The sequence below is a fragment of the Erinaceus europaeus genome, chromosome 8, assembly GCF_950295315.1.
Source record: "Erinaceus europaeus chromosome 8, mEriEur2.1, whole genome shotgun sequence".
In the NCBI taxonomy this organism is placed as follows: Eukaryota; Metazoa; Chordata; class Mammalia; order Eulipotyphla; family Erinaceidae; genus Erinaceus; species Erinaceus europaeus.
In genome coordinates this window covers 73,104,608-73,131,465 of record NC_080169.1, presented here as the reverse complement: position 1 = coordinate 73,131,465, position 26,858 = coordinate 73,104,608, and the positions used below count along the sequence as shown (strand labels likewise).

The 26,858-nt window shown below is 40.7% G+C and overlaps 1 protein-coding gene across 2 annotated transcripts in view; it reads right to left on the bottom strand.

Annotated features, from left to right (window-relative positions):
* The window catches only part of LHFPL3 (LHFPL tetraspan subfamily member 3), a 712,959-nt gene that overhangs the window by 36,553 nt on the left and 649,548 nt on the right, over nucleotides 1–26,858 (bottom strand). Inside the window, exon 3 of one of the 2 annotated variants that reach the window (XM_060196374.1) lies at nucleotides 23,205–23,251. The exons of the other annotated variant lie outside the window; for it this stretch is intronic. Coding sequence (XP_060052357.1) covers nucleotides 23,235–23,251 — 17 coding nt within the window. The 3' untranslated portion in view covers nucleotides 23,205–23,234. The remainder of the gene's footprint in view (nucleotides 1–23,204; nucleotides 23,252–26,858) is intronic. 2 annotated transcript variants of the gene reach the window in all.

Here is a 26,858-nt window from a genome sequence, read left to right as displayed (position 1 = left end):
TATAGTGGTTATTGTTATTGTTGAGTGTGTGTAGGGGTCACAAACTTTGGTGGTAGGTGACATCTATACACTTGTTGGTACACCTGTAAAAATTCTGCAAAACACTCTCAGTGCCAGCCTAGGTCCTCCTCCACCATCATGCACCAGGACCTGAAAGTTCCTGTAACCCCAGAGGCCTTTACTTTGGTTCAGTAAACCAAACCCAGTCCAAGTTCTATTTTGTGTTTCCCCTTTCTGTTCTTATTTCTCAACTTCTGTCTATGAATGAAATCATTTCACATTCATCCTTCTCTTTCTGACTTATCTCAGTTAACATGATTCCTTCAAGCTCTATCCAAGATGAGGTGAAGAAGGTGAATTCATCATTCTTAGTAGCTTAGTAGTATTCCATTGTGTAGATACATCACAATGCAAGTTAACATTTTGATCACTATTAAACATATTTAGGGCTTTGAATGTCTTGCTTAAAATGGAGCTATATTACATGGAACACTGGAGATAATGTATTGCGATAGTATCAATCAGATATCATTTTAGTATGAGGTACATTACTATGTTTACTATAGTAAATTAGGTGATATTTTACTATGAGTTAAATAACTGAGATGGGTCTAACAACCTGTCAAGATTCAGGATTAGTATATTAAAATATTTATTTATTTATGAGTAATGAGAGAGGGAGAGGAAAGCAGAGCATCACTCTGGCATATGCAATGTCAAGGATTAAACCTAGGACTTAGGGAGTTGGGCAGTAGTGCAGCGGGTTAAGCGCAGGTCGCACAAAGCTCAAGGACAGGTGTAAGGATCCTGGTTTGAGCTCCTGGCTCCCCACTTGCAGGGGAGTAGCTTCACAGGTGGTGAAGCAGGTCTGCAGGTGTCTATCTTTCTCTTCTCCTCTCTGTCTTCCCCTCCTCTCTCCATTTCTTTCTGTCCAATCCAACAATGACAACAACAGTAATAACTACAACAATAAAAAACAAGGGCAACAAAAGGAAATAAATAAATTAACAAACAAAATAAACAAACAAAACCTAGGACTTTATGCCTGAGAACTCAAAACTTTATCCACTGTGCCACCCCCCAGGCTGTGGGAACTAGTATATTTTTGAAGGACTCAGGCCAAGAAGTGAAGAGCTGGCTAAGACTTGGTAGAATGGAGAGAAAGCAGGTGTCAAGGGGTGTGAAGATCTGGGTGTGGGCACAGGGAAGCACTGACAAGGGAGTCAAAAGAAGGGACATGGAAGAACATCACAGACTTTACAGCTGTGGTCCTACCCTATATATTGGGGATGAGCAGTTCATCTTACAAAGAGAGAGGATAATTCATGTACAGTTGTTCTCTGCAAGAACCATTAAACTGCAGAACTTCAGCTGCATGGAGCTAGGACTGTCAATGAGCCTGCATTCACATGTATGCATTGTGATCCTGAGAACCTCTTGAGACCCAACTCACTTGAACATAAGAAAGAATTAATTCCTTTAATCTAAAAAGGCTTTCTTTTAGGCACTGAAATGCTGTCTGCAGATAGACACACTTGAAAATCTCTCCCATCTGTTTTTTATATAAGTCCAATATTAATTAAAGCAAATAAATTAGAGTGTAATTATGTGCAATTGTGAATTCTAGTATTAAGAGGAAATGCTCCTCAGAACATTGGGTCCAACTGTGATTTGTCCAAATTAATTTAATATCCAGAGTGAGGTTAATATTTTGAACATTCTAATAACAATAAGAGAATTAGAGAAATGAGATGAGATCAGCCACCAGCTCTAGATGAATTCAATTTCTTGGCAGTCCTGCCACATTTCTCAGCTTATGATCTGCTCACCTTAATATCAGAGAGGGAAGGACCCACTGGCCAGTTTTCACTAGATATCTCTAAATGCTCACTTTGCTACTTGTTCCCTCTGTCTTGGCTATTTCCCCTACGAAAGCACATTATGATAGCATTCTGAAGACAAACAAGACTACTAACTAGCTTTGTAAAATGGGAAAGGAGAGGAGCTCACAGTTAAGATCCTTTCTTTCTTTAGGAGTCTTTTTGAGGATACTCTGTTTCTCACACAGGTAGATTTGGGGATGGCCAAGTCCTCCAGACACTCAGATTCTTGATTTCAGTTAGTTGTATTTGTCTCTGAGCAACCATCAGAGAAAGTTTCAGAGTCCATGACAAAAAAATAAAAAATAAAAAAAGGGGGTAGGGTGGTAGTGCAATGGGTTAAGCGAACATGGCGTAAAGCTCAAGGATTGGCGTAAGGATCCTGGCTCCAGCCCCCCCCCCCCACCTGCAGGGGGTGTCGCTTTAGGAGCAGTGAAGAAGGTTTGCAGGTATATATCTTTCTCTCCCCCTCTGTCTTCCCCTCCTCTCTTGATTTCTCTCTGTCCTATCCAACAATAACAATGACATCAATAACAACAATAACAATAATAACCACAATGATAAAAAAAAAAGTGGTCCGGGAGGTGGCACAGTGGATAGAGCATTGGACGCTCAAGTATAAGGTCCCAAGATCAATCCCTGGCAGCATATGTACCAGAGTGATGTCTGGTTCTTCTACTTCTCATGAATAAATAAAATCTTAGAAAAAAGTAAATAAAATAAAATAAAACCCCAGAACTTCTTTCCTAGATACATAAACTGATCTTCAGTCTTTGGTGATGCTCTTCCTGTCACAAGGATGAAAGCTCTATGAAATAAATTTCTTGAGTTGGGACTATGCCCACAACAACATTAGCAGTTACCATTTATTTTGCCCTGGCTATATATGAGGCAGGCTCTGTGCTAAGAGTCTTCATATATTTTTACCTATATTCCTTGCTTTCTGCAACAGATTACACTTCCCATTCTATGAGAGTGCAAATAGGCTTGGGAGTAGCTTGTTTGTGGATACAGGGACAACAAGTGGCAGAGCTGGGATTTGCATTTGATCTATAGGACACCAAATCCCATGTCACTGCTTCTTGATATTCAGTGCTGTTTCTTTCATGTAATTTTTTTTTCATATAACAGAGGAAGCTCTGTAAATGTTTGCAGACTGAGAGAATAATAGTGGAGTGCTTTGTGCTAGGCAACGATCTAGGTACTTTATGAACGTATACATAACAGCACGGCAATTCCAAGAGGCAGGTGCTAGTACTAGCCTCATTTTACAGCTGAAGGAGAGGTAAGTGGCATGGAAAGGTTAATCTGCCCAAGGTCCTGTAGCTAGCAGGTGGTAGACTTGGGATATCTTCCTAGGTAGTTTTGTGACTCTGAATCTTGAATAGTCTATACACTGCCTCCTTTGAATGAATATGGAAAGCACATCTGAAGAATGAGACTCTTGTTTGGTTATTGAAGATCCTTAGGTGTAAGGGTGAGTTATCTTGGATGAGGAATCTACTCTTAGAAGCTTTCCTGACCTCGTATGCCACATGCTCAGCTATTTCTCCTCCCGTGTTCCCAGAGCAACTGGCACTTGATAGATTTTTTTTTTTTTGGTTTATCTTGAGAGATAAAAGGTGATTCAACAAACATGGAATGAATAGAAAGCTAAATTAAAATAAGCTCACCTAGTTCTCAACTGGGTAATAAATCATATAAGAGACATAACCTCAGAGCTTTATTTTTTTTTAAATTTTATTTTATGCCACCTCCTTACTCAAATCTATAACACACTTCCACCTTCAGTAGACTCCACTAGTCGCTTTGCTGAGATGAAGCTCATTCAGCAGCATCTTCCAGTTGTTACAAAGGACTACTTATTTAGTGGCAACTTCCTATGGCTGCTGAGAGTGGTGCATTCATAGTGCTGGGTCTCTCTGTGTAATAAATTTGAGTAAGGAGGTGGCTTAGAGCCACTTCTAGAAGAGAGGTATGAGGGACCAACAAGGAACGAATGGAGGAATTATTCAGTGGCAGCAAGGGCTCAACAAAGATTGAACATATGGAGATATAGTGGATGCATCACCCTGTTTTGGGACTTTCTCTAGCTATGCACAGCTACCTAGGAATAGAATGGAGAAAGTACATCATATAAGACTTCACCATGATTTATGTCCTTTAATGCTATTTACATATAGCTGTATCTTATATAGTAATACAGCCAATTGCTCCTGTACTCACTGGTCTAAGATTATAGGTGGTTTAATATTTCAAAGAAAAAGTCATTAGAAATGTGTTAACAAATTAAGCCCACTGTTACAATTCAGTTAAGTTACCAATTTGAAGTTTTAAGTGCTTAGGTTGAAAGAATATATATTCAGAACTGTGATCTATACATCAAAAAGTTTGAGACACTCAATCCATTCCTCCATTCCCCCACTCATATTGATTAAATAGTGATTTGTAAGACTATAAGTTAATAGGAGTGTATATTAATACCATTCCCGCCACCAAAGACATGATGGGCCTAGACCACTAACAGATTCCTTTCTCCACTGTCACTGGTCATCTACATCAAGAACAACATAGTGTACTCCCTTGTGGGTCTCTATAGGACCATGCCCCCTACGAGGATCAACAATGCTAAGGACAGCCCCATTCTCCGAAGTTGGACCAACATACTCTACTACTGGAGGAAGATGAGTCCTGAATTTAGTGCAGCCTAGAATGTTCCTAGCCATGACCAGAGAATGCTCAGATCTACAGGGATGCAGAGATTACACAGGCTTTTGTGATGAAAATGGGCCCCAGATCAAATTGATGGGGTTTACAATTAACAATATTTATATACTTTTCCCATATTTGGGAGCTACTCTCTTCCCTGATCCAGCTTTCTAGTCCTATTTCCAACTCTGATACCATCTCTCCAGACAATACCTTTGGTCCACCTGCATGTCAGCTGTTGGGCTCAGGCAAAAATCATTAAAGTCATGGGCCCCTTGGAATATACCTAAAATAGACCTGCTAGCTTTTTCCAGGATGGAAATCTTAAATTTCATCTGCTATATTACTGCCTTTAGGATCCTGAATTTTTTATTGTTATTAATTTATTTATAAAATAAAAAGTATTGACAGGACCATATGATACAATTTTTCTGCTTTATATCTTAATGCTTTTTCAGCCATCAAGTTGCAGATGGTACCATGACACCAACCTGACTTCCCTGGGCAGATAACCTCACCAATGTGTTCTGGAACCACACCTCTCCAGAGCCCTGTCCCACTAGGGAAAGATAGAAACAGGCTGGGAATATGGATCAACCTCCCAATGCCCATGTCCAGTAAAGAAGCAATTACAGAAGCCAGAACTTCCACCTTCTGCACGCCATAATGATCCTGGTTCCATGCTCCAAGAGGGATAAAGAATAGGAAAGCTTTCAAGGGAGAGGATGGGATACGGAGCTCTGGTGGTGAGAATTATGTGGAACTGTACCCCTCTTATCCTATGGTCTTGTTAATATTTCCATTTTTATAAATAAATAAGAAAAAAAGAAAACTGGGAAATGTTGCACATGTACAAACTATTGTTTTTTTTACTGTCACCTGTAAACCATTAATCCCCCAATAAAGAAATAATAATAATAAAAAGGAAATGAAGAAAGCAGATAGGGTTTTGGTAGTGAACTTGGCCAAAGGAATTTCTACATGGGAGGAAACACTTGGGGGTGCTAAATCCCACCAGGGTACGGCAAAACCCTCTAGCTTAAGGATGGGGTCACTGGAGGTAGCTCTACCTGTGGTAATCAAATTGTGAGAGTGTAAGGAGGCCTGTGAGTGGCAGCTTACTGTATGAGCCAAACTTATCACTCTTGCCACACTCAATAACCAAGCTCCAGGGGCTGCTTTGACCCTTCACAGCTCCCATCAGCACAGAAACCCCTGTCATGTGAAAGAGACTGAGGAAAACTTTTACAGATTGATTGGTTTGGGATGAAATAAATCAGCAATGTTAGCTTTTAGAGCAAGTCTACAGGGTCTCCAGGATCTCTTCTTTTTTTTTTTTTCTTTCTAATTTTTAAAAATATTTATTTATTTATTTATTCTTTTTTGTTGCCCTTGTTGTAGTTATCATTGTTATTATTCATGTTGTTGTTGTTGGATAGGACAGAGACAAATTGAGAGAGGAGGAAGAGACAGAAAGGGGGAGAGAAAGATAGACACCTGCAGACCTGCTTCACTGCTTGTGAAGCGACTCCCTGGGGCTCGAACTGGGATTGTTATATTGGTCCTTGCTGCTTTGCGCCACATGCGCTTAACTGGCAGCACTACCACCCAACTCCCCAGGATCTCATCTCTTCTACACAGTTTTCTTTCTTTCTTTCTTTCTTTCTTTCTTTCTTTCTTTCTTTCTTTCTTTCTTTCTTTCTTTCCTTTTAAAATTTCTTTATTGGGGGATTAATGGTTTACAGTCGATAGTAAAACACTATACACTTTTCATATTGACAGTGAGATACTGTAGTTTGTATTCAGCCTTCCTGGCAGGAAGTATCTTGGGACACAGTTAGAATTTACCAACTTATTTTAACTAGACTTTAACTCACAGAAGTTTCTATGTAGTGATGATTGCAAACTAGATGCCCCATTTCTTTCCTGCAAAACCTTCAACTAGAAATCTCCCTGTTGCTCTTTGTGCGTAGTTTTGCTCTTTTATTTATTTATTTATTTTATCTTTATTTATTTACTGGATAGAGACAGTCAGAAATTGAGAGGGAAGGGGGTGATAGAGAAGGAGAGAGACAGAGAGACACCTGCAGCACTGCTTCACCACTGTGAAGCTTTCCCTTTGCAGGTGGGGGCCAGGGGCTCAAACCTGGGTCCTTGTGCACTGTGACATGTGCGCTCAACCAGGTGCGTCACCACCTGCCCCCCTAGTTTTGCTCTTTATGATTAGGAATTACATTGAGGGGGAAGAACTCTGGAAGCCTGGTAAATTTTGCTAACACTCAGAAAGGAGGAAAGAGACCGAATTCAGTACACTCAAAGGTGTTACAAATTATAATTTTCTAGATCGCATGACAAAGAGGACTTAGTTCTAAATTTGCTGCCCCAGGGAGTAGTTTTGCTTGAGTAAGAGCTGCTACACTGGCAGAGTTATTCTGAAAATCCCTATAACGCAAGTAAGTGGGATACTATTTTTCTTTGGAAAATTTTAGATAGGAAGTCCAGACAGTAAAATGACCTCAATATTGCTCACGAAAGTTGGGGATTCTGAGTTCCAATTCTGGACTTTCTTCTTTTTTTAAAATTTGAGTCTTACACCCAACCAAAAAGAGGTGTGTACTCCTATGTTCATAGCAGCACAATTCATAATAGCTAAAACCTGGAAGCAACCCAGGTGCCCAACAACAAATGAGTGGCTGAGAAAGCTGTGGTATATATACACAATGGAATACTATGCAGCTATCAAGAACAATAAACCCACCTTCTCTGATCCATCTTGGACAGAGCTAGAAGGAATTATATTAAGTGAGCTAAGTCAGAAAGATAAAGATGAGTATGGGATGATCCCACTCATCAACAGAAGTTGAGTAAGAAGATCTGAAAGGGAAACTAAAAGCAGGACCTGGCCAAATTGTAAGTAGGGCACCAAAGTAAAAACCCTGTGGTGAGGGGTAGACATGCAGCTTCCTGGGCCAGTGGGGGGTGGGAGTGGGTGGGAGGGATGGGTCACAGTCTTTTGGTGGTGGGAATGGTGTTTATGTACACTCCTAGTAAAATGTAGTCATATAAATCACTAGTTAATTAATATGAGAGGGGGAAAATTAATTGTATGTCTCGAAGTTTTTCAAAACACAAACTGAATCTTTTCAATATATAGGCTGTGTAACTGATATGCAGACTCTCTCAAAAGCCTAGACCAAGTAGATCAGAAGCAACCAATAGCACAGCTATATACAAGATACTGGGTACTGTACAGCAAACCCTAACAAAAGGACTTTTCAAAGTTAACCCAATTACCAAATAATGTGATGATAACATTAACTATCGATTGTCTTTTTGAACCCTAAGACAGCAGGATCCTCACATCTCCACTATAGAGCCTCTACTTCCCCTAGTCCTGGAACCATTGGATAGGGCCCACTTTCCCGTATGCCTCTCCCAATCCATATCAAATAATATTGCATCTGCCGATCACAACCTAAGCAACACAACGATTGCCACCTCAACATGCTTCACTACAGACTGTGTCCAGAGACTTCACGTGTGGAATGACAACCCTCAACTTCATTACTCGGGTGAGACCTTTCCTTTCATAGTATACTCTAATTTCATCTCAGGTGGTTCACTTTCTAACAAAGTCCCAAAACCTAGATATACACCAGTTTCTGTGAGAGAGAGCCTATGTTCACACGTATCCGTAAACTACTGCAAAATATATACCTGAAAGCAGAAGTACACTAGAGTTTGCAGTGAGTACCCCCCTAACACTTCCTCTCCAGTATTCCAAGCTTTGGGTCCATGATTGCTCAACAATTTGTTTGGCTTTGTATGTTAACTCTCTTTTCAGTCACCAGGTTTCAGATGTCATCAGGATGCCGGCCAGGCTTCCCTAGACTGAAGACCCCACCAATGTGTCCTGGAGCTCCGCTTCCCCAGAGACCCACCCTACTAGGGAAAGAGAGAGGCAGACTGGGAGTATGGACCGACCAGTCAATGCCCATGTTCAGTGGAGAAGCAATTACAGAAGCCAGACCTTCTACCTTCTGCAACCCACAATGACCCTGGGTCCATGCTCCCAGAGGGATAGAGAATGGTAAAGCTATCAGGGGAGGGGTGGGAAATGGAGATTGGGTGGTGGGAATTGTGTGGAATTGTACCCCTCCTACCCTATGGTTTTGTTAATTAATCCTTTCTTAAATAAAAAATAAATTAAAAAAAATTTGAGTCTTCCCCCCCAATGAATAAGTGCTTTTATTTTTTAGTGCATAATAATAGACCACATTTTATTCAATTATCCATTTGCCATATGGTGGATATCTGGCTACTATATTTCTTTTAGTTAGTAAATATCAGTATTTTCCCATTTTATTTTAATGAGAAAGAGAGATATGGAGAGAAAGATACAAAGAGAGAGAAATCAGTGCTCAGCTCTGGCTTATAGTGGTGCTTGGGATTGAATCTGGGATCCTGAAGCCTCAGACATTAAAGTCTTTTGCATAACCATTATGATATCTCTCCAGCTCTCGACTTTTCTTTAATTTACCTTATTTTATTGAGGAGGGTGATAGTTTGCAGTATAGTTTTCAACACATAGGCACAATCTTTTGTCTCCCCTTGATTGGTATCTAGAAACACAACAGGATCCCAATGTTCCTTCACCCTGTCCCTTTCCATTCTTTCCCAGAGTCCTTTGCTTTGGTGCAATGTTCACCAGTCCAAGTTTCACCTTATATTTTCCTTTAACGTCCTTAAGTTCCACCTAAAAGTAAGATAATTCATGATTGGCTTTTCTCTTTCTGGTTTGTACTATTCAGCATGATGCCTTCAAGTTCTGACTATGATAATATTACACAAAGGACATGACCTCATCATTTTTACAGCTGCATAGTGTGTATATATCAGGATTCCTTAGCCATCCATCTGTTGCTGGGCATCTGGGCTGCTTACAAGTTTGCAGTTCTGGGCTTTAGATGTGACTGAATTTTTCATTCTTCCTTTCCTTTTTTCTTTCTTTCTTTCTTTCTTTCTTTCTTTCTTTCTTTCTTTCTTTTTTATGGAATTGAGAGTTTCTTGGGGGGCACACATTTATTTGTTCTCTAACATTGGAATCTGGCACAGACATGTGCTTTATAGATTTAAATGGAATGAATCCCCATTGGAACAGGAGTTCTATGGTCACACTAGGTATCACAAAACATTCATATTTCATAATATAACCTCCTGGTTTCTGCCTTATTAGGAAAAGGAAAACTACCATGACAGTTGGAATAGTGGGGAATAAGAGCCTGTATTCTAGAAGTAGACAGCTGAGACTGAATCTCGGCTCCACTACTTGCTAAATAGCCTTAATGAACTATAATGTCTTTATCTGTACAATAGGCACAATATATGTGCACCAATTTTGTAGATTCTTTTTGTAGAGGATGAAATAAAATAAGGCAGATAAAATTCTGCAAAGTCACAATAATGCCAGGAAGCTAGGACTCTCGTAATAAATAGTCTGAGGTTTTCCTAAGCACTGTTCCCTTATAACAAATGTTGAGGATGTCATAGCCTCTAATATTCTGAAAGTCAGTTTATTTGCAGAACCCAGTGTAGTACCCAAATCACAGTATACCTTCAACACAGGCTTCCTGCAAAAATAACCATTTAAAGAAGTTTGTTCTCACAGCAGAAAATGCTGGAGAGGTTGTGGGGTCAAAGGAACTGCACTGCTGGTGGGAATGTAAACTGGTCCAACCTCCGTGGAGAACTCTCAGAAGGCTAGAGATGGACCTACCCTATGATCCTGCCATTCCTATCCTGGGGATATATCCTAAGGAACCCGACACACCCATTCAAAAATATCTGTGTTCACATATGTTCTTGGCAGCACAATTTGTAATAGCCAAAACCTGGAAGCAATCCAGGTGTCCAACAACAGATGAGTGGTTTAGCAAGTTGTTGTATATATATATACAATGGAATACTACTCAGCTGTAAAAAATGGTAACTTCATTGTTTTGAGCCGATCTTGCATGGACCTTGAAAAATTCATGTTAAGTGAAATAAGTTAGAAACAGAAGGATGAATATGGGATGATCTCACTCTCAGGCAGAATTTGAAAAATAAGATCAGAAGAGAAAACACAAGTAGAAACTGAACTGGAATTGGCATATTGCACCAAAGTAAAAGAAAAAGTGGTTGGCGGTGGGGGGGGGGGGGATGCAGATCCAAGAAGGATGACAGAGGACCTAGTGGGGGTTGTACTGTTATATAGAAAACTGGGAAATGTTATGCATGTACAAACTATTGTATTTACTGTCGAATATAAAACATTAATTCCCCAATAAAGAAATTAAAAAAAGAAGTTTGTTCTCATCCTCTGGGATTTACAACACATACACACACACACACACACACACACACACACACACACACACACACACCTGATTAAGCAGTTGATTTAAAGATGCTTGTGTGTGTAGTAGAATTGCTGGGTGCCCAAGTTTTGAAAACACTATAATGTACTGAAATTCATGGAAATCTCTGGAGCTCAGTGGTTCTCAATGAACACATGGATCTCCTGGTTAATTAAATAAAAATTTCTTTCAGAGTCAGAATTGGTAGATTTAGGAAGAGTGAAGGTATCAGCATTTTCAACCAACCCCCAGGTGGTTCTGATAAAACATGTTTGGGTGACTGGCAGAAAGGTCTCCACTGAGAAGCTCTAGGGATTTTACTAAAAAGGTGATGGATATATATATATTTTAAAAATTCTTAGTTATTTTGATTTTAGGTTTTCTTTTTTCTCCAGTGGGCAAAGAAATTATAGGACTGAAATTACCCACAGTGATAGGTTGGGCTGGGAGAATTTTGCCATCTACAAGTATGTACATGCTTAAAGAATTTGTCATATAGACCCAGAGTTACCTGGAAGCTCCTACTTGCCTGAAAAGCACCCAAAAGGGTTATTCTTTGAGCACACTAAGCTAGGAGTCTATCTTTTCTCAGTATGACATTTTAGAAGGACTATATTTTCTCCTTTAGGATTAAAGAGATATTCTTCAGTGACATTATCAATAATTCAAATTCCAAAAGAGTTTAATATGAACTGCAAGAATATGACCTTCAGTCACACTAGAAACCCAAGAAGAATGCATCTAGATCAGTGTCAAAAGTATATTCCTAGGAAACAAGTGTTAGGCCCATCAGTCTGCAGGGGAGACATTTAAAATTATTTTCTTAAATCTTTATTTATTGAATAGAGACAGCTAGAAATCAAGAGGGAAGGGGGTGATAGAGAGAGAGATAGAGAGACACATGCAGCAGGTGGGGACCTGGGGCTCAAACCCAGGTCCTTGCACATTGTAATAGATGTGGTCAACCAGGTGCACCACCACCTGGACCCTGGGGGTAGAGGAGACATTTCTGTGTTTCTATGATTTCTCAGAGGAATTCAGTCCCCTAGATCTGAACTCTACCTTTAACTCCCAGTTGAAGTCATCACTGTTCCATTACAACACCATGCTACTCTGTTCTCCCTGTTAACCTGCTGTTGTAAATATTTCCTTAAAAAGGATCTTGCAATTCAATTATTAATCAGAACCAATTTAACAGGCTGTTGATGTCAGGAATTAAATTTTTTTTTTTTCAATTTGCAAAGCTGGGATAAGCTGATCAAGGAGAATGGTGCAATTTCACAGGAAATATACTAAGCTTCCCATGCCTATCTAAAGAGCTTACTGAGGTTTACAAGAGTGCTGGGAAAGGTGTGTTTGGGTGGATATATTACTAGCCAGGGGAGAGTTATTAAAAGGAAATTACAAAGCACAGCAGGTCTCAGTTTAGATAACATTTTTTTTTTGCAACTGAGATCAACTATGAAATTTGAAGGCCTAGTGCTAGATTAAAATTGGCCAAGGTCAAGAGAGAGTGCTATTAAAGTTACTGAAATATAATGACCTGGGAGATGGTAAACTGGTTAGAGTGTTGGACTTAAAAGAATGAGGTCCTGAGTTCAATCAGCACAGCATCATGTGTCAAGAGTGATGCTTTGGTTCTGTGTCTCTCTCCCCCTCTCAAAATTAATCAATTAATTAAAAAGTTACTGAACTACAAAGTGCTTCCCTTTTTTCGCTATGGTCTCTTTAATTTGTCTTTTTCCCTCTCACTTTTTCTTTTTTTTTTAAATTGTAGTAAAAGATATGACATAAAATTTATCATTTTTAATTGGCGTATTGCACCAAAGTAAAAGACTCTGGGGTGGGTGGGTGAGGAGGAGAATACAGGTCCAAGACGGATGGCAGAGGACCTAGTGGGGGTTGTATTGTTATATGGAAAACTGAGAAATGTTATGTATGTACAAACTATTGTATTTACTGTCAAATATAAAACATTAATTCCCCAATAAAGAAATTAAAAAAAAAAAGAACTTCCAACACTATTTTGAGTAGTAATGGTGATAGTGGCTCAGCCCTATCTAGTCTCTCAGTTTTATTATCTATCATCTATATTTTTTCTTTACTCAAGTGTTTGGTGAGAACACTGAGCTATTCTTAATTTGATTGTGCTTCTTATTGTTGAGTTTTAAGCAATATTTATAGAGTATTTTGGATAACTACTTATTAGATGTGACTTTTGCAATTATTTTATTCTAGTCTGTACATTTATCTTTTAATTACCTTGATATTCTTCTGCACAGATTAGTTTTTATTTTAATTTTTCACTGGTTATTTAATTACATTTTATAAAATTATAAAGCTTTAGGGTTATACTTTCACAACCACACATAATATGTGTGAGTCACCACTTTCTCCACTGAAGTTCACAGAGTACATTTTTGTATTTCCAATTCTGTTTTAAAAAGTAAAACAAAATTACTTATCTATTGTATTTTATATTTTTATTTTATATTCTTGAATATAATCTTTAAACTCTAGAAAGATGATAACACAACTGTTTGAAATTTTCTGAAGTCCACATGCTTGTAGTAGTAACACAGACTATACTTTTTAAAAACCTTATGAACTAAATCACAGTTTCTTGGTATGTTATTGTGGTTACCTGGTATATAGTAATGTTTCTAACAAGGACAAAGTATGCCACAGAAGATATCCTTACCCTTCTAATACAATATGTTAACAGTCTAAATTGTCAGTGTCTATAGCGAATTATATAAACATTCAGCCAAGTAAAGGTGCTTTATAAAAGCTCAAACATTTTATTGTTTGAATTTATTAGAATTCACAATAATTTCCTCATTGTATTCTTGTAAGGAACTGGATAAAATTTCTGAGCAACTTGCACTGAATATGTAAGTCATTGGTAAAGTAAAAAAAATATATCATCTTTACCATTTTTAGTGCACAGTTCAGTGTTTTAAAAAACATTTAAATTGTACTGCCATCACCAGTCATGATCTTTTTAACTTGCCATTTAATACCATTCTAAGAAAAAAAATCAAAATTACTGGCATAATTTTACTGTTCATTTTCACATCATGCAATGCCAATTTAAAATGCAAATGTAAGAGCATTTAACTCATTTGTACAATCATCAAAATCGCACAATCTGTATTTTGTCCCTGGAGGATGCCTGCAGTTGGCCAGAAAAGACAAAACACAGACAGATGCAGGAAGACTGGGGAAAGGAAGTGAGGGCTCCCTCCCTTCTCCAGGCACAGAATGAGTTTGAGGAGCTGACGGGGGGCAGCACTCTCTCTGGCAGAGGCAACTTCAGAGCCCTCACAGGCACCTACTTCAATTTGTGTCCACTCAGGTGTGATGATTGCTGGGATGCCCTCTTCTACCAGCTGATCCACAGTTCCCTGGTGTGGGACTATGTGAAAGCTTGGTAGAGCATAGGGGAGCTCTCCCATCCTTGAATGGAGGTCTGGAAAGACACCCCACTTGTTAGCCTCTCTCCTTATAGAGATGAGCCAAGAGGGAAAAGTCTCCCAGACTCAGTTTCTCCTTGTTAGTCTCTCAAGCTCACAGAAAGCCTACAACCCTCTCACAGTTAGTTCCCCCTGCTAGCAGGTCAAATGGCTGCCTGCTTGAGGGTTCACTCAAAGTTCACACATCCACTATAACTTCATCTTCTGATCATATAGGAGAACACACTCCATCATACACCCTGGCAGTAAGACCCCATATTCCATTTCCTTGTGCTCTTTGATATCTGTGATTTACATCTAGTTTTGTTTTTCTTCTTCTCTACCTCACCTTACTGGTTTAACCCCTATGCTTCTCTCAAATACCTTTGGATAATTAACTTGCCTGCATCATGGAGACTAATCGTTTTGACCTTTATGTATCTCATCAATTCTTGTCATACCAGCCCCTTACCATAGGGGTAAGCTGACCTTTAAGAACCCTGTAATTTCTGACATATATGAAAATTTCCTTTGTTTAACTCAGTATAAAGACCTGTACTCTTCTCTCAATAAATGAATGTTCATACCAGAATGTTCCCCAACACCACTTTCTGAATTCATGCAGCCACTACAGCTGGTGAGGGAGGGTCAGAGGCTTACCCCCTGGTTGGAGCCACTCCATGTGAGCCCCAGCACCTGGCTTTATGCAGGCCCTGGGGAACCTTCCCTTCTCCAACCCAAAGCAGACAGATGACCCTGTCTCTCCACCAGGTTATTACAAGCTCTCTACTAGGTCTCTAAACTAGTGGGAGCAATAATAGACTTGACCCACATTGAGTTGTAGCCTCCTGCCTGATGTTCAGTTACACTGCAGCACTGTGGGTCCTGGGTGGGATGGTTGCTGCCATGTACTGCCCCAAGGGGGCTGCAGGATCGCAGTGGCTAGTCATGGCCTGCCCTGCCTGTGCCCAGCCCTGTGCCCAGCTAAAATTCTAGTGCAGAGGGTGGCACAGACACTGAGCAGTCTCAGGCAGGGAAGCCAGGCAGAACCTAGTTTTCAGAGAACATCAGAATGGAGCTCAGGTCCTATAGTGGCGTGGAGAGGGCAGGCACCAGGGCACCACAAACAGCCTCCAATACTCCACCAAACCATCTGACTTCACTTATAAAGCCTAGTGTCAAGACTAGTGCTACAGAACATTCAGCTCTGGGGCCCTTCTGAGGGTAGGAGCCAGCCAGACTACATCCAGGTCCTCTTGGACCTGGCTGTGGGTAAGGAGCAAAAGACAAGTGAGTGAGAGAAAATTTGGTGCTTTGGTCATCAAGGCCAGTCCTGCTTACTCCACTCAACCAGGTCTTTCTCCAGGAACACATGTATGAATTGTGGATCTGCCCTCTGGACAGAAGCCTTCTCTACTGTGGTCTTACCTGCAGCACCCTCTTTTCCTCATCCTACCTCCTCACCACCCCCCACCCCACTGGCTAACAATTTTAAGCACTAAACCTGATGCACCACTGTTTAGGTACAGGAGCGGGGGTATTTCTGAACACAAAGCAAGTCTAAAATTCAGCCCTGTCAGTGGGTTCACAGTGAGTTTTTCTTTGCCACTTTTCCTTTCTGTTGAAGTGAGGGGGAGATGGGAGGTCTGTTCATTGCTTATCTTTTCTTTTCTTTTTCCATGAGGATTCTCATTGGGGCTTGGTGCCTGCATGATGGCTCCACTGCTCTTGTTAACCATCTACACCCCTCTCTCTCTCTCTCTCTCTCTCTCTCTCTCTCATAAAGACAGAAGTAGAGAAGGAAACAGATAAAGATTTAAGAGACACCTGCTCCACAACTCAAAAACCTCCCTCTCCACAGGTGAAGCAGGGACCTGGGTTCTTGGGCATGGTATGCTCCTCAGGTGTGCCACCCCACCCCCATTAATTATGCTTTACAGTAGTTGAAGACAGTGTTCCCTATCGACAATTTCTGTATGATTTTAGCAGTTAATGCTGGTGAGGTTTTTGAACTCCAGAAGCACTTTTCAGTACATTGGGAGGTTCAATAAGCAGAACATTGAGGGGAGTTGGGCGGTAGCACAGCGGGTTAAATGCAGGTGGCACAAAGCACAAGGACTGGCATAAGGATCCTGGTTCAAGCTCCCAGCTCCCCACCTGCAGGTGATGAAGCAGATCTGTAGGTGTCTATCTTTCTCTCTCCCTCTCTGTCTTCCCCTCCTCTCTCCATTTCTCTCTGTCCTATCCAGCAACAATGACACCAATACAACAATAATAAAAACTACAACAATAATAAAAAACAACAAGGGCAACAAAAGGGAATAAATAAATAAATAAAATAAAATTACATTAAAAAAAAAGAACATTGAGAATCCCAAGGGGTGACAGGGGATCTGATCACCAGACTTTTGTTCTGTTTATTATTGAGAATATGACTGTGTATCAGTCAGTCTCCTCAGAGCACATCTCAATAAATGAGTGCCTCCGCAAAGCTGGGTACTCTACAGAGTACTGGGGTGTGGGGAGGGGTTGGAGTTAGGTTAGAAAAAAAGGGGGGGTAGTTAAATGAGACAGAAGAAAAGACAGTGAAAAATCCCATCTGGATCTCCCAGCAGGGTCTAGAGCTGCAGTAAAGAGAATTGAGCTTTTTCGCTCACAGGAGTCTTCATGATAAAGAACTCTTGTGTCTTTTCAGAGTGATCAATGCTGAGGCCACATGAGTCTAGGTAACTCAGAACCTCAAAATTTGAAAATTCTTTTTTTCCTAGTAACATAATGAACTAGCCACTTGGGCCACATTGGGAAAATAGCCCTAAGCCTCAGTTGAAGAAGGGAGAAGAAAGGGCCACTTGTTACTTGCTGGATTCACAGCCCAGGGAAGATACACAGAGCCTGGGCTGAGCCTACATAATGCCCAAGAGAGCAGACTCACTCACAAGACACCACAGGCTGCCCATTGTTTCTGTTCACTTAGTAATGAATGTCTGTACAGAGAGAGATTGCACTTTTGGATTATGATACAGACTCAACTGAGATTTCTTTACACAGCAGGAAGAACTAATTTGTTAAGGTTGTAATACAACCCCCTCCAAAGACTGAGAATACTCTAACATACTTACTGAAGTCTTTCATCTGTGGTGAGGTAGGAGAATAACATTTATCTCTAATTTAAGAGAGGAAATTAAGCTGCTAGCAAAGAGACTCTCTCTCTCTCTCTCTCTCTCTCTCTCTCTCTCTCTCTCTCTCTCTCCCTTTCTCTCTCTCTCCAAAGCTCTTTTTGCTCAGCTCTGACTTACTGGTGCTGGAAACTGAAATTGGAAACTTTGGTGCCTCAGGCATGAAAGTCTATTTGCATAACCATTATGCTACCACCCGGCCAGCCTCCTGCTCTTTCTAGAGCAGAATTTCTCAGGCAGTGGTCTGTGGACCTGCCACACCAGAATCACACAAATAATGGCTTACACACTAAATTTCTGCATGCCCCAACTACGGAAACTACTACATCTCTGTGGCTGAAGGGTCAGAACCTACATTTTAATAAAGACAAGAGAGTTTGTAACCCTATATAACTTGACATTGAAAACCAGTACTTGAATGCTCATAGCAGCAAAATTTGTAATAGCCCAAACATGGAAGCAACCAGATATGATGAGTGGCTAAAAAAATTGTGGTATATATAAAGGATGAGATACTACTGAGTTCTTAAAAATGATGAAGTCATCTCCGTTGCATCATCTAGGATGGAACTTGAAGACATCATGTTAAGTGAGAAAAGCCAAAAAGAGAAGGACAAATACTAAATGACCTCACTTATAAGCAAAAATTAATAAATAGGGACAGGAATGGAGAACACAAAGTGAAATGTGGATTGGGAATGGTGTATTACATCAAAGCAAAGGATTCTGGGAAGGAGGGTTGGGAAAGGTGGAAGAGCATAAGGTCCTGGTGCATAATGAAATTGTTCCCATGTGTCAGTGGTCAGTGACTCCACTGAAAGGCACTAAACCTCTCAATAAAAAGATTAAATAAATAATAAGAAAATAAGTATTAGGAACCAGGCAGTGGTGCACTTGGCTGAGTGTACATTGCAGTGTGCTGAACAAGGACCCAGATTCAAGCCGCTGGCCCCTACCTGCAGGGGGAAGCTTCATGAGTAGTGAAGCAAGGCTGCAGGTGTCTCTGTCTCTTTCCCCTCTACCTCCTCTTTTCAATTTCTCTCTGTCTTTGCAATTTATCTCTGTCTCTATCCAATAATAAATAAATAAATAAATAACAAAAAAGGAAAATAGTTACCTGAAGCTGTGGAATCATCCAGAAAGCTTAGAAAACAAACGGCTTGTCTTGTCTTGTCAAGTAGGTAATAGTAACTAAGTAGGTAAGTAGTAACTAAGTATGTAACTAAGTAGGTAATAGTAATTAAGTCTAGGACAAGGCCTGAACATTTGCCTTTCTTTCTTTTAAAAATTTATTTACTAATGCATGAGAATGAGATAAAGATAGAGATAGATAGATAGATAGACAGATAGACAGATATGGAATAAACCAGAGCATCATAACTGCCATGTGTGATGCTGAGTGCCAAACTCAGCATTCCATGCTTCCACGTGCAGTGCTCTAACCACTGAGATACCTCCCAGCCTTCCCTTACATCATGCTTCTGAGTGATACTGATGTTATTGGTCTGGAGAGCATACTTTGAGAATAGCTGTCTTACAACAATTAAAATAATTTAGTCTTGTGTCAGTTATGTGTAACTTACTTACTGTTCTCACAAAGACCTGAGGTTAGGAGCATGGGATGGGAGGACTTTTTTTTCAGTGTGTGTGTGTGTGTGTGTGTGTGTGTGTGTGTGTGTGTGTGTGTGTGGAAAAGCTATGCAGTGTCCAGTCTCCCAGGTCCTTACACCACAGAAGCCAGATGTGTCTGTGCAGGAAATGTGCCCACAGGGAGCAAATGGTGTGCTCAGCTTTCAGACAACTAGATCCCTGGAGATGGGTACTCCAGGCTCCCAAAAGCTCAGCTCTAGGTAAAAATAGGGCTATAAGTCTTCTACAGAACAAGTAATGAAGGACTACTTAGAACTAACAACTTTCATAATGAAGCTAGAATAGCTGGAAACCCCCCAAAAGGCAGATTTCTTATCACTATCAGGCAGAAATCATCATTGAACAGTCTGGGACTTTTTGGGGGGGAGTGCAGAGTGGGGTTATATTTATATATAACAGGTAAACAGGTCACTGGGATGATTTTTAAGGGTACTCAGGCCACAGACTCTCCATTTCTTCTATTTAGAAAGTGTCTCAGATCACTGTGGATGTGCTTGGCTGGGCCCACCCTGTCCTTAACCTTCTTTGCCTTTTTCAGATATTTGCAGTTACCAATATGGCCACTAGAGGTCTCAGCAGGACAGCGATTTCCCAGGAAGAGACCAGGCAGGACCTGGGGAGAAGCTTTTGAAAGCCACCCAGCCACCTCTGATTGACTTCTTGCTTAGGGGGCTCGCTGACAAAGGAAGAAGTTAAGACCAAGCACATATGACCTCTGCCTGCCCGGTCAGCATCTTCAACATGACAGCTGGTTCTGCATGGCTGCCCAAGGATGCCACTTTTCTTTCCCAACAGCACCACAGGTGTCACAGGGGACTCCAGGGTGATGATGCTTACCACAGACGCTTACCATAGCTCCCACTTGCCAGTCCCTCCGAATGGCATGGTGGATTGGCATATTTTAGTCTTTTTTTAATTTTTAAAAATTTTGATAGGACAGAGAGAAATTGAGAGGGATGGGGAAGATAGAGAGGGAGAGACAGAGAGACACCTGCTGCACTGCTTATGAAGCTTCTCCCCTGCAAATGGGGACCAGGGGCTTGACCCTGGGTTGTTGCTCATGGTATATGATACATGTAGGCTCAACTCTGTGCGCCACTGCCCAGTACCCCCTACTTGAAAAAAATTTTATCTTTTAACGAGAAAGAGAGAGAGAGAGAGAGAGAGATGCACAAAGAAAGACCGGAACACTGCTCAGCTCTGGTTTATGATGGTGCTGAGGAGTGAACCTGGGACCTTGGAGCCTAAGGAAGGAGAGTCTTTTGCATAATGATTATATTGTCTCCCCAGCCCCACATTTTAATCTTATGTGAAGTGCCAGGCATATGCAGCCGTAAGAGTCTTCTTCCAGTCCATTTTGCTGCCTGAAGAGCCTCTACTCCAGTAGACTTTTGCAGCTGGAAAAGACCTCAGCACTGTTTTCCCAGGTCACAGCTTCTGCAATCTCTGTTTGGTTCAGCAGCATTAGAATCTAGGAAGTGCACAGGAAACTAGCCACCCATGATTTCTCCCATCTCACCACCTCCTGCCATGCTTTTCTCACTTGTCTCTGAATCAGTATCAGGTCAGGGGAAGGATGTTACAGACCACATGGGCTATTTTGGAAAACATTTCATTTTTAAGCCAAACTTGATATGTTTAAACCCGGTGGATCCAAAATGTTAATCTGAATGACTCTTCCACCAATTATATGCAAGACTTTACATTAAAACATCATAGATTTACTGTGGGAAAAGGAACTCTTAAAATGACATTGCAGTAGCTAAGGAGATACACAGCAGGCAGAGGTCCAGATTTGCAAGTCTGAGGTTATAAGTTCCATCCCCAGCATCACCTATGACAAAGTAATGGTCTGATTCTCTCTCTTCCTTCCTGCTTAGTAAATTAAAAAATGTCTAAAAAACACATTGCAGATTTGGTTAAATATCTATGTCTAAAGATTTATTTAAACAAGGGGGTGTCTTTCTTTTTAAAAATATATCTTAATTTATTTTTAATTTTATTGCCACCAGGGCTATTACTGGGGTTTGGCGCCTGGACCATAAGTCCACTGCCTCTGGAAACTATTCTCCCCAACTTTTTTTTTTTAAAATAGAGACAGAGAGAAATTGAGAAGGGAAGGGAGTTTAGAGGTGGGGGGGGGGGAAAGAAAGATAGATACTTGCAGCACTGCTTCATTACTCATGAAGCTTCCTCCCTGCAGGTGAGGACTGGGGGCTTAGGCCGAACCTAGGTCCTTGTACATGGTAATGTATGATCTCTATCAGGTGCATCACTGCCTAGCCCTTGGGGTTTATCTCAAAACTGTGCTGAAAGCTTGCATGTGTGGGCCTCTACTTCCACCGTCTTGACTTTCAGATTATTCTTGGGCTGCCTCATTGTCTTCTTTAGCCCTGTCAATTTAGTCATCAGCACACTGAAAGGAGAATATGTAGCCTTGCTCATCCGCTATGTCTCCTTAAGTTCCAGAATTCTCCCAGCTGTATAGACTGTTGTGTCCTAGAGAGAAATAAGCTGGGGTGGAGGAGCTGTACCTGGAAGATGCTTGTATGGAAACAGAAGGATTTCGTTTTAATCCAGGCCCTGACTTAATCTTGAGCAAGTCATTTTCTTTCTTGAGGTTCAGTCACCCCCTGTGAACTAAGGGATTTGGTGTGAAGGATCCATGCCTAAAGATTTTAGCTCTGGTATTCTGTGTGTGTCTAAGTGACCAACTCAGGTCACAGCCCTGCAGGGGACTGAGTTGTGCTTAGCTGCATTTCAGGAAAGGTTCTTTAATGTGAAAATCTTGTCATCTCTGGCAGCTACCTTGAAAAGTTCCCTCCTAATTGCCATTCAACACATGCTTAACAGTTCTCATGAGAACAAGAAGTAACATGAGCCCCCAAATCATAATCAGGTGGGAGAAGAATCTAGAAGACCTATTTTATTTCATAAAGATTTGTTGATTTATGAATTAATGAGAGGAAGAGAGAGAGAGAGAGAGAGCCAGACCATGACTCTAGCACATGCAATGCCAGGGATCAAACTCAGGACCTCATGCTTGAGAGTCTAATGCTTTATCTACTGCATTACATTTTGGGTAGCAGTAAGATGGATTTTTAATGTTCCAAGTCTTGTCTTTGTTGGGCTTAATTTCTCTTTCTTCAATTTTCTTATTTTATAAATCCAATTTAACACATATTGAACTCACTTAAAATGGAAACACTATTTTTGGAGACCTAGGGAGTACCAAAGGGTGTGTGTGTGTGTGTACAGAGAAGGGTCAATATTACTAATATTTGGTGAAAAGACATAATTCCTTCCTAACCCCAGGCTTGTTTAGTGTAGGCATGAATGTCCATCATCCATGAGCAATGAGAGAAAATAACAAATAAATGGGATTATCACTTGTTTCCTTTGGTCATTTTAGCCTGGCTTTGTAGAACAGGGTAATTATTTTCTCACAGCATCAATTTCTATGAAGATTCCGGAACAATCATCTATGTAGGCCGGTGGCCCCCTAAAGAACATTGCCCAGTACAGGTGTGCACGGGTGACCACAGCTTACAAGCAGAGACCCAAATACAAGTCCACACTGTGTAGTGTCACAGTGAGGACACCAGCGCATGCCTACAATACTTGAAGCCAGCTAATTGAGCATTCATTGCCAGAGCACAATAACCAACCGTGTTTCCCACATGACCCTCCCCAGCTTCTTCCCAGAAAGGTGCCAGACTGTAAGCTCTGTTCCCAGGGGTTGCGGGGAGAGAGAAGCACAAATATAAAACCAGGAACAAAGACATCATCAGTTCTATGGCTTGAAAGTGCCAGTTCATGCGGTCCAAGCGCCAAGTGGCGCAAGCGGGAATCAGAGAAGCACGGAGAAAACATGCGGGTGCGGTAGGCAGAAGCGCACAAGACAGCAGAACCCCCAGGAGCCATGCTCACACTTACATGGTGTGGTCTCACACTACCTTAGTTTGTTTAAGCATTTCCATCATCTGAGAGTTTGGAAGGGAAAAACAGAAACGGTTAAAGGTGAAATATCAATCAGAAGCTCACATTTTACTTTTAAAGGCGAACAATAACAATGTCGTTTCTGGCCATCCCATCATAGAGAGATTCATAGTGATGAGAATTGCAGCTCTGAGAACCAGACTCTAGTTTCATAACTTGGTTCTGCTAGTTGGTAGCTGTGTGACCCTGTGCAAATGGCTGTCCCTTAGTTTCCTTATCTGTAAAATTGGCTTAATAGAGACACTTACCTCATAAAATTATGATATGAATGGAATGAATTAGTACACATGAATTGTATTTTTTACATACTAAGATTCACTAGATAACACTGTTGCCATTACTATACTTATTTTTCACTTCCTCAGGCACTATCACCCAGACAGGACAAGCAAAAGTTTCAGAAGTCAAGGACTTTTAGATAGTTAATAAGAAAACAATACTAGAAACTGCAATACGCAGAAGAAAAAGACAGAGTTAGAAAGGCATGAGTTAGGCAATATTTTTTTGTATTGTTTCACATCTTTGAGGGCATCATTTCAAATTCCAAAGCAATCCAGACGAGTTTGTCAAGAGAGATAAACAGACATCAATCACAAATGAATTCATAGAAATCAGCTAGAACCCCAAGGCTTAGTTCACATGGGACCACCTGAGGCTGTGAACATGACGACATCACCCTTTGGATTGATGCCATCTTACATTTTCCCACTTGCTTCCATCCAGTGCCTCTCACATAGAATTGCTAAATGGGATCAATTTAGGGACAAGGAGGCATGAGTAGCAAGTAGCAAGTGAAGCAAGAGGACAGATTTCTCTTGAAGAAAAGAAATCTTCCCCAGAACCATTCCATCAGCTTGACCTCAATCAGTAGTATACTATGAGCAAATAGTAACAAATGAGACCTTAGTATAAAGGACCCTGTAAGGGAAGTGTCCCTGAGATGCTCTGAGCTGATTGTGTCACTGCTTATCAGGCTCTGCGTCCCTAGTTGGGTAATATCAATGTCCAGCTAATTGTCCTATTTTTTTCTGCACTGGATTGTAAGCATTTGAATAAAGCAATTTGATGACTAAAGTCGGAAAGTAGGGCACTAAAAGCATCATTTCAAATGAAACATAAAAAGCAACATTGGAAATGTTCAGCTGTTAGCATGTAGAAGGGAAAAATGCCAGGAACACATCAGCTTTTTAAAAGTTTATCCAGGGAGTCAGGCAGTAGTGCAGCAGGTTAAGCGCAGGTGGCGCAAAGCTCAAGGACAGGCCTAAGGATCCTGGTTCAAGCTCTCGCTCCCCACTTGCTCCCCACCTGCAGGGGAGTCGCTTCACAGGTGGTGAAGCAGGTTTGCAGGTGTCTGTCTTTCTCTTCCTCTCTGTCTCCCCTCCTCGCTCAATTTCTCTCTGTCCTATCCAACAATGATGACATCAACAACAATAATAACTACAACAATAAAACAAGGGCAACAAAAGGGAATAAATAAATAAATAAATATTAAAAAAAGTTTATCTGAACACTTAGGTTGCTTCAAAATTTTGGAGTATTGTGAGTAATGTAGCTATAAACATAGGGGTTCATAAGTCTTCATATGAGAGCTTTTGTGTCCATTAGATTCATACTTAGAAGTAGTATTGCTGGATCACAAGGTATTTCCATTTTTATTTAAGGACTTGTCATATTGCTTTCCATAGAGGCTGCACCAATTTGCATTTTCACACTATAACATAATTATTTTTTCTCCACATCTTCACAAGAGTAGATGAAGAAACTATGGGATGGGCCAGGTGGTGGGACTCATGGTTAAGCAAACATGTTACCATGTACTAGGACCCAGGTTCAAGCTTCTGGTCTCGCCTGCAGGTGGGAAGCTTTACCGAAGGTGAAGCTGTGCTGCAGGTGTCTCCTGTTCTCCCTCTCTGTTTCCCTTCCCCCTCTTAATTTATGTCTTATTAAATAAAAGAAGAACAAAGAAAAAAATGGCCTACAGAAGCAGTGGACTCCTTATGCAGGCACTAAGTCCCAACTGTAACCCTATGGCAAAAAAAGAAAAAAAAAAAGAAAGAAAGAAGGAAGGAAGGAAGGAAGGAAGGAAGGAAGGAAGGAAGGAAGGAAGGAAGAAAAGGAAATTATGGGGCAGTAGGGTGGTAGCGCAGCAGGTTAAGCACACGTGGAGCAAAACGCAAGGACAGGTGGGAAGATCCCGGTTTGAGCCCTCGGCTCCCCACCTGCAGGAGAGTCGACTCACAGGTGGTGAAGCAGGTCTGCAGGTGTCTATCTTTCTCTCCCCCTCTCTGTCTTCCCCTCCTCTCTCCATTTCTCTCTGTCCTATCCAACAATCACAACATCAATAATAACTACGATAATAACTACAACAACAATAAAACAAACAAGGGCAACAAAAGGGAAAATAAGTAAATAAATATAAAAAAAGAAAAGGAAATTATGGAATATATTTAATTGAACACTATTCTGCAATTAAAAAAAACCAGACAAACATGGAGTGTATCATTTGGAACAAAATGGGTAGAACCAAAGGTGATTATGCTAAGTGAGATAAGTAAAGATGTGAAGGACAACTACTGGGTGGTTTCATTCACATACAGAATATGAATGACTAAAACAAATAAATTTGCAAAAAAAAATATAATAATAATCAACTTGTCTCTTGGACCTTTTAAGCCCCATGGTGATTATGGGAGCTGAGGGTGGGATGGAGCATAGAACTTGGGCTGAAGGTCTGGTAATTTACACTTAACCATACAGACATGTGAAATTTTACAACTGAAATCTTATAATTTTGTAAAAATATTGCTAGATAACTAATAAAAAGGAGAAAATAAAGCCTACCTGATCTTTGCTTGGCCCTTGAAGCGTTAACACCACAGTGGAGCACTGTATCATTCAGCAGTTAATGCATTTATGCGCATAAGTATCTGTGCTCTGAGCCTGCCTCTGCTTTGAGCACACTTTTAACCTCGACAATATTCTTATGTGTAAATGTGTCCCAGCATTGTAGTCTTCAGCTTGAAGCTGGACTACAGGTTCCTAAAGGCTGGGTCTGGGCTCTTGGGCAGCATGCCCTCACTGCAGGAGTGGGTTAGGGCTGTCGATGATTATAGCTTTACTTATCTGGCAGGGAAGCTGGATTTTTAAAGACATAGTTGTAGACCTTTCCCATACACAGTCACTGTTTCAAGGACATGTACTACAGTGTTCAGGCTCTGGAACACAAAGAGACACCTTGAACTGTTCAAGGCTTTTTTGAAGAGATGGTATTTATGCCATCAGTATGCTCTTCAGCAAAAGTAGAAATGAGAGAAAGGGGCAGAGAAGCTCTATACTTAAAGAAGTTAAGAACTTTTCAACCAGAAACAAAAGGAAGGTTGATGAATTACTGTTTGCAGAAATGGAAACATTTAAACAGAATTATTAGGAAATTATCCACATTAGAACCAGGGTGGGAAATACAAGACGATCTCAAAGGGAATTATTTCAAATAAGTCATTTTTATTCCACATTGTCCTGAAGGTCATTATTTTGACAGATGAAACAGGCAGTTATGTTTGTTTTGTTGATGAGAAAAGCAATCCCACAGCT